The following is an 8,015-nucleotide window of genomic DNA, read 5'->3' on the forward strand; positions in this document are numbered from 1 at the left end:
ATGACGCCACTCGTACGGTCGATCCTTGAGCAGCGCCGCTGGCCAGACGGGACCGCCGACTTCAAAACGGCACGAGCAGACATAGAGTGCACAAGTTGCCACATAGTCGAGGGCGAGAAAGAAAGCGGTGAATGAAAAGTTTGAAAAAGGCCAAAGCAAGAACGGCCAAAGTGCCCCTACTTGACAAGTCAGTACTTCACTCTCTGAGTAAGGGTCTACTAGTAGTGTACCGGAAAGTACTTACTGTACTCGAGTACTAGTACCGGTACAGTCCGAAGTCGAGGTCATTGTTTCTGAGCTATTAGTATGCGACAAACAAAGACCTGATATATTTTAAAGTTGGACTTCTTCGTCTCGCCGGATGCCATGAAGGGTGTCCGAGTCGACGGAACTGTACATCAACTGAGGTCGCTTGGTGGATTCACCGTCCATTATTCAATCGTTCAAATTATCACCACATTCGCCGTTGTTGCCTTTTGGTGGTGGATTGTGTGCTCCTCTAGATTGATGGTCGACAGCTTGCTAGGAGTCAGTGAGCACATCAGCTATTTCTATGCATAGGATATAAAACGCGTTTATTAACAATGTAAATGCGGACTTACAATCTCTGTCTCATGATAAGTGTTCATTTTTGCAAAATCAAATTTCCAAGAAAGAATGTTCATTTTCATACCGGTACGTGTATTTTAACTGCTACAAATCCAGCAATTGAACTAGGCCCAAAGAAGCGACAATGTTGTCGTCAACATCCGTGTCGTGGCCTATATTCAGTGCCTTAATTAGGGGGAGTCAATATAGAAACCAAACTGCTTTTCGTTTTGAAAACTGCTTTTCGCCTTTTGCTTTTCGTCGCGAAAAGCAAAAGCACCTATCGAGTAGCTTTTCAAAAACGAAAAGTGAAAAGCAGAATGTAAGACAATCAGCGTGAAGATAGTGATAGCCAATCAAGATGCACATAACTACTGGTCGTTTGCAAAGTCCAAAACACAGCAATGGAGAGGTCGAAGCGCGCCGCAACCTCACGGTCGGGGCGTATGGCGATGCTCGAGTTTCTGCGCATACCCGAGAACTTTGCGCTGCTGACTGGGCAGGCCACCGAAGGCAAACCAATGAAAGGAGGTCAAAAGCTGACTCGGTCACATGGCCTGGCAAGGCTAGTGGAGTACGTAAACGCGGTTGTGCCAGCTGTGCGTCCGTGGACGACAAAGGATGCCAAATTAAGGTATATGGTTGAGTTGATTGAGGGGAACAATGTTGAAAGACATAGTTCCCCTCAATCAACTCAACCGTATATGCAAATGTAGTCTGACAAACTCGCCAACAGCCATGAAGGGCAGAATCGAAAGTTGCTCTAAGGAGCGTGGAATCGACCAACGTGAAAACATGTATCGCGAACATAGAATAGTGTATCGCAGTCGAAGTAGCACATCAATGTCTTTCTTAGCCGCATGTGAAGCAGAAGTATTGCATGTTGCAATTGTCCGTACCATGCTGTCCAAGTCGGCAAGGACGGCCGCGCGCTCTGAGAGCTGTGGCATTTTTGCCAATATACGGATACGGATGGCACATGCACAAGAGATCGTTGGCCTATATTAACTCTCCTCAGCTTTTCGTTTTGAGCAATTAAACTACGGTTGAATAAAATTTCCTTTTCAAAGTGAACGAAAAGCAAAACCAGAAATCCTATATTGACTCCCCCTATTGAGTGCAAATTTCACTCAACTCCATGCTCTCAAGAACTTCTTCAACCTCTGAAACTTTAAGATTGGAGCTAAATTCGTGCTTTACCGAACCTAACTGGTGGAAGCTGGAGTGCCAAAAGGGGAGGTCGCTTGTGGCGAATGTAGTGGGTCAATACGAGGGCAAGAATTGATCGTTCACGTCTTCACAAAGTCGGGATTCTTCGTCTCGCCGGATGGATGTCAAGTGTGTCATGTCCATGCACTCTGGAACCAACTTTGCGCGACGACGTTGCAAATCGGGTTGGCTCAGGAGGTGTACGTCGTACGCACGACTATGAGCTCGTGCCACGTATACTGCATTCGCAGCAGGTGGCAACTGCGAGTACTGACGAGGTGTACTCTCATCCCCTGAACCAATAAATGTGGCGCGCTCAGCTGTACATAGTCTCGGTTCATTTCTACCCCGCAACCAGTATGGTGATTGTGAACGACATTTATTCTACGTATACTAGTATGCTAACCCTCGACCTTTTTTACTCATAAACTCTTACTGTACATTCCACTAAGAGCATCTCCACTCGTCAGACTTAAAGGTCTGATTTATACGGATAACCCTTAGATAGGACCAATTTTGGACTTATACTCCCACCAGTTGGTTTTATCGGGGTCTTAATAAGTCCGTCCATACATAAGTTCAGCCCCGAAAATCCCTATCATAGGACTTTTTCGTCAAGATATCACCCTCCAGACCTATGCTATCCGGAAGAGTTATATAATCTAAAATAATATACAAAAGTACTACTCAAATAGTCAAATACAGTATTGTGTATTCAACACTAAATTGGACTGGGGAGGCGAATCGAATAGCCTAAACAAAGAGATTATGAATGTCTTAAGCCAATCACATCACTCCATTCCAGAGATTTTACCAGTCTCGTGCCCTGTCGCTTCGGATTGGGTAAAATCAGTCGGGGAAAACATGGAAAATACATTCGAAATCGCTTTGAAGTTTCGACTGCGAAGTCCAAAGTTCAGTGAAAAGCACAATACTACATGCAATCTTTATAATAATTCCCATTCAATTGGCCAACGAAGGCACACCTTGATGGAGGAGAGCGCCCGCGCACCGTTCGTACGGCGAGGCGCTGCTCAACTGCTTCCGCGGCGGCGCGTGTTCCGCCGTCCTCGACATCACGTTGTTCGTGGCGGGTGTGAACATTCAACACATGCTGCTGCATGCCGCGTTAACGCCCGTCATGAGTGCCACGGAAATCCCCATGCTCATGGTCGGGTTTGTCTCGTCGGTCGTGGCGCTGTGCAATTGGGCGGGGCATCTACACCAAGGCGCCGATCTCGTCGGCAAGGTCGAGCAGGGCATCCCCAAAGACGACTCGCGCAACCCGTCGGTGATTGCCGACTTGGTTGGGACATGGTCGTCGTCTGCGTCGGGATGGATGGTCGTCGTCTGCGTCGGGATGCAGCGCTGACGTGATTGTTTGAGAGCGTCGCGGCCGAGATCACCGGCGCCACTTCCTTCGACAAGGAAGGCGTGATCGAGTCCCTCGTGTAGTTTGTGTCCTCCATCGGCATCTTGTGCGTGACTGAGCCCGGACCAACCGAGTCGGACCCGATGACCACGCTCCATCGCAGGTACTCGATCACTTTCTTGTTGGTGCTGGCGGGGTTAGACCTGTCCACGCGGTGGCTGCTTTTCGCGTCTGCCGTGCCCGGCGCGTGGTTGCACTTTTCCCTCAACACTGGTGACCTAGTTTTCTCTCTTATGCCAGTGGCATCACGACAATATTGGCAGTACGCTTAATTTCTACCAGTATACTGTAATGAAACTCCACGTAGCAGTAGGTAATGCAAAAGCTCACGACTTTCGCGTCATCGTAGGCTCGTATTCGTATTACTACTAGCGCACCCCCTATGCTATAAATGTTAACGAGTTCGGTCTATAATGGAATGCGACGGGTCGCGGAAGCGGTTAGTTGATGTAAATGCACTCATTATTATCACGTTCATAGTCCCTGTTCGTCCCATGCATATAAGTCTGACGGGTGGGGAAAATGAAACTTATCGCTAGAATCAGCATAAGTCTTTCATTTATCCGAACATTATCCGTATAACGCCTGGTCAAAAGTCCCAACCGGTGGAGATGCTCTAACTCTTCTATTTTCCATACGAATATTGCGGATGCGGTGGGTCTTTCGACCTAAGATAATCGATTCAGCGGTCATGTTGTTGCCGCGGTAGATGTTGTCGCAGTCGTACTGTACAGAGAACCGAATACGAACTGGCGCAGTGTGGCACGATGGAAAAACTATATGAGTGAAACAGATGGGAAAAATATATTAGAAATTCGTACTTCAACCACTTCAAGCACTTCCTCATTGGTTGCATTTTAGCCACTTACGGGTACTGTATACCTCCGCGATTAAATCGTGATGATTAGGGTAAGCAGGCCAAATGCTAGATGACCTTTTCTGATGTAGCGCTTTGAGTGTTAGAGCGTTCATGCGGAGAACGAGTCGTACAGTATCTAGCGGACACAGTACCGGCGATGCAGTTGCAGTGCAATTAGTTGTAAAAATGGGATGACAGTTACCCCATCGTCGAAGCGTGCTGCACGAATTTTGAATTGGCCAATACAATTAAATTATCTATTTTTGAATTGGCCAATCGAAGCGTATGATAGAGGTGATGATAGAGGTGATTAATGATTGGTCAAAAATGATTGCTTTCAGTGTTGCACCAAATTTAATCAAATATCCTTGGTGACACACTGCGCCAGTTCCTACTTGGTGTACTTTTCTACTTGAAGTCGTATATGAAGCTCCACTCCTGAGTTAGAATAATGTAAAGTAGATCGAGAATCTACGGTAATTTGTCCAACACTGCACTGGTATTCATTCACTGTCAGCAGCTAATAAACCTTCAATTGTACTTCCATGACGTTCATCAGACATACTACCCCCTCTGGTTGGACCTGTCCAATGACGAACATATTTATGATTCCAGTTGGGCGTGTACAGAAATAGCCAATCACCATGCGTTAACTTATTTCATCCAATGAAATATAAGTCCTGTGATTATGGTTACTGGTTTTGATCAGATTCCACTGACATTTTCATAGGTACTGACAGTGAAGCAAGGTATAGGCATACTACCGGTACTACTACTCTGGAAGAAAATACAGTGTATAAGGAAGTCTCTATATAATGGTGCATAGTTTTTTCATAAATTGTCCAAACTGGATGGATTCGATTTCGATAGACCAATCAAACCACGACGAATCCAACGCGACTATCCATTGGTCAGTAAAAACAGAAGGAAAAGAGTTAGGGTGGATTGAAGATGCCTTGCTATGTACTGTACTTCAGCCCATATTAAAATATCTGATTATCACCCACTTCGAAAGTAGGATATCTGCATGGATTAAATCTTTATACTTTATCCCATATTAATAGTACGCGTTAAGCTTAATACTGTAGTCCGTCTTCCATGAGACTGGAGTACTACCGGTACTGTATTACTAGCTTCCCAAGTACTACTTCCTACTGTAGTACTACTGTACCTGACATACTACTCCCGCTTCAGTACACCTACGATTTCTCCGGTTGGACCTGTCCAATGAACATACTTAAGTATTTATGGTTCCGGTTGGGCGTGTACAGAAATAGCCAATCACCATGCGTTAAAATATTTCATCCAATGAAATATAAGTCCTGTGATTGATTTAGACCAATGCACATCCCTAAATAGTTTTCACGGTACCACTTGAAGCTGTACCGGTTTTGATCAGATTTCACTGACATTTTCATAGGTACTGAAGCGAGCGATGATGCTCAGCAGTGGGAGTTGCCCTTACAAGCAGCGTTGCGCTTGGCAATCGAGATAAAATACGTACATGGACTGCGGCGGATCCACGCCGTCGAATCCTATGCAATGTAAGATCGGCATCTGTTTAGGATTCTATGGGGAGACGACGTGGATCAAAACAGAGACGTCGTTTCTTAGTACTGTGTGCGTTAAGCTACGTTGAGCGCCTAGTTATCCCAGACATCCGGTACAACATCAATGCTGTGTCCGACGCCAACGCGCTGCTGGCCTTTCGCTTCGACGTCATGGGAACCAAGAAGTTGGGCTAACGTTACCTACTTGGACTCCCGGCTGTGGTGATTACTACTCAACGCTACCGTGCTTCCTGAGACGAAGCGATATGTATTCTGCTCGGCTGTCTGGCATTTCCAACTCGGTTCCGCACCATGAGGCAGACGTTTGGGCGTTCACAGGCTGCTTTGTGCGCAATTCTTGTCCAATGTAATTGGAAGAAGAATGACACCTTCCTTGTCGTTGAAGACGCGGCGGCGCCGAGGCGTCTCCATGCCAATCAAGAACTGCACCACCCGCCACTCAAACCTGACGTGTCAAGTTTGGTAGGAGAGTCGTGCAGTTCTTGATTGGCTCCAATCATATGCAATATCACGGAGCAGACTGGACTGCCAGTCGGTGAGATCTGCACTTTTCGCGGAATGGCAATCAGATTTAAGAGGACGCGTTCGAGTTCTATATGAGGTTTGACAGGTCGACTTCCGGTGTTGGCAGAAAAGTGGAACGCGAACGCCAACGGACACTTGCAAAACCTCTCTAATGAGCTCAAGGCATCGTACTCCTCTGCGAGGCATACTGTAGTTCTCAAACCGGTCCAAATTCCCAACTTACAACACTGCCTACACAGGTGACCAAAATAACCACAAATGGATACTGTTATCGGCCGAGCCTCTGTTCGACTTCCCGTGCCTGAGTGTTGGTCACGAACGACATTTGACGAGTGTGACATATGACCTGGATCGCAGCGGCATATGTTCCGAGCTGATGGTACACTGTACGATGCTTGACTGGTAGAGAGTAGTGAAGTGATAGGATGGAACTGACTGATGGACTGGATAATGAAGTTACTTTTGGATTTGTCATCGAGGTCACCGTTGTGAACACTGTAGTCGTCGGTTGCGAACACCGGCGCAAGACAACAAAGAATTCTTTAGCTGTCTTACAGACACGCTAGCGACTGAACGCATCGAGTTTCCCGGAACAGGACACGAGCATGCCTTGAACGTGGAGCTACCTGGTAGCGACCACGGGGACTCTATCCGAGCTCGATCCTGGTCGGATTGCTCGACGAGTCCTGCGGCCCGTGCACCGTGGGTGGACCGCTTTGAAGACCGTGGAAGGCCCGGACCAGTCCGGACCAGTGCGACTGTGCGGCGGCTGTTCCGGTCACCACAAGGAAGGCGACAACCGATGGCGGTTGATGAGGCCTGGGGTTACGGGAGACCGGTGACGTTCCCGGGTTTGGCGGTACATCCGGGACGGCGCCCGGACCTACGCTGGACAAAGAAGTTGTGGATATGGGACAGAACGACGTGCACCTGCACAACGCCCCGGCCCTCCCGAAGAACCCGACGTTCAAGGGATCCACCAAGGAAGAACGACGCGTTTTTATGGCCGCGTACAATCTGTATATCAGCCAGACGAATGCGCTGACTGCCAACGGGGTCCGACCATTCATAATGCCCGTGAAGGCGTGTATCGAGCCTGTGACGAAGAAACGTATTGCCGAATGGGCCATGGGAAAGGATCCCGATGACGTGTCCGAGGGCGAATGGATTGCGTGGTTCAAGCAAGGTTTCGACGTCGATCTCCGAGCCCTGGACACCCTGAAGAAGCGGATCAAATCTGCTGTTGTTTTTGATATGTCGGTCCCGGACCCGGATTCCCGGATCGGACGTATGCTGCATGGTTTGGCTGCGGCTATCCGTCGGGACCGCCAGGAGTAGGTGATCCAGGAAGAGAGCCAGGCGATCGTGAAGATCATCACGGACGACGTCAAGCCTGCGTCATTACACCGTGCCGTTACCGAGCAGATGGCGTTGACGCGAAAACAAGCCTTTGAAGAAGGATGTGTACCGTTTTGTGCGCTGGTTGCGGGAATATGCGATCGGTCACGAGCGTTTTGTGGGTTACGAAGAAGAGCTGAAGCCTGAGCTCCCGGCTATTGTGGACGGTGTTCTCGCCGTGCAGGCATCACTCTTGGACTCAGGAGCTGATTTGTCGGTGGCCTCCGGAGGCCTGGTTTCTGCGCTGTTGGCTGCGGGAGCATCTCCGGAGATTACGGTCATGGGTCCGATGGAACTCCGACCGTACGGGGCGGATAGCCAGGTGATTACTGTGACGAAACAAGTTCGCCTGGGCAGCCTGGAATTCAAGACCGCGTGCGGGCCGCTGATGTTGCGAGGGCTCCGGGTCTGGGTCGATGAGACCGTAGCACCC

The 8,015-nt window shown here is 48.5% G+C and overlaps 1 protein-coding gene across 1 annotated transcript; it reads left to right on the forward strand.

The window, feature by feature from the left end:
- Positions 1 to 2,908: 2,908 nt before the first annotated feature.
- On the forward strand, positions 2,909 to 3,169 carry H257_14276 (hypothetical protein; the record flags this gene model as incomplete). Its single annotated transcript, XM_009842047.1, has 1 exon — positions 2,909 to 3,169. The coding sequence occupies one exon, from the start codon at positions 2,909 to 2,911 to the stop codon at positions 3,167 to 3,169; it is 261 nt and encodes an 86-aa protein (XP_009840349.1).
- Positions 3,170 to 8,015: the final 4,846 nt, after the last annotated feature.

Source organism: Aphanomyces astaci (genome assembly GCF_000520075.1).
Source record: "Aphanomyces astaci strain APO3 unplaced genomic scaffold supercont1.56, whole genome shotgun sequence".
Taxonomy (NCBI): Eukaryota; Oomycota; class Saprolegniomycetes; order Saprolegniales; family Verrucalvaceae; genus Aphanomyces; species Aphanomyces astaci.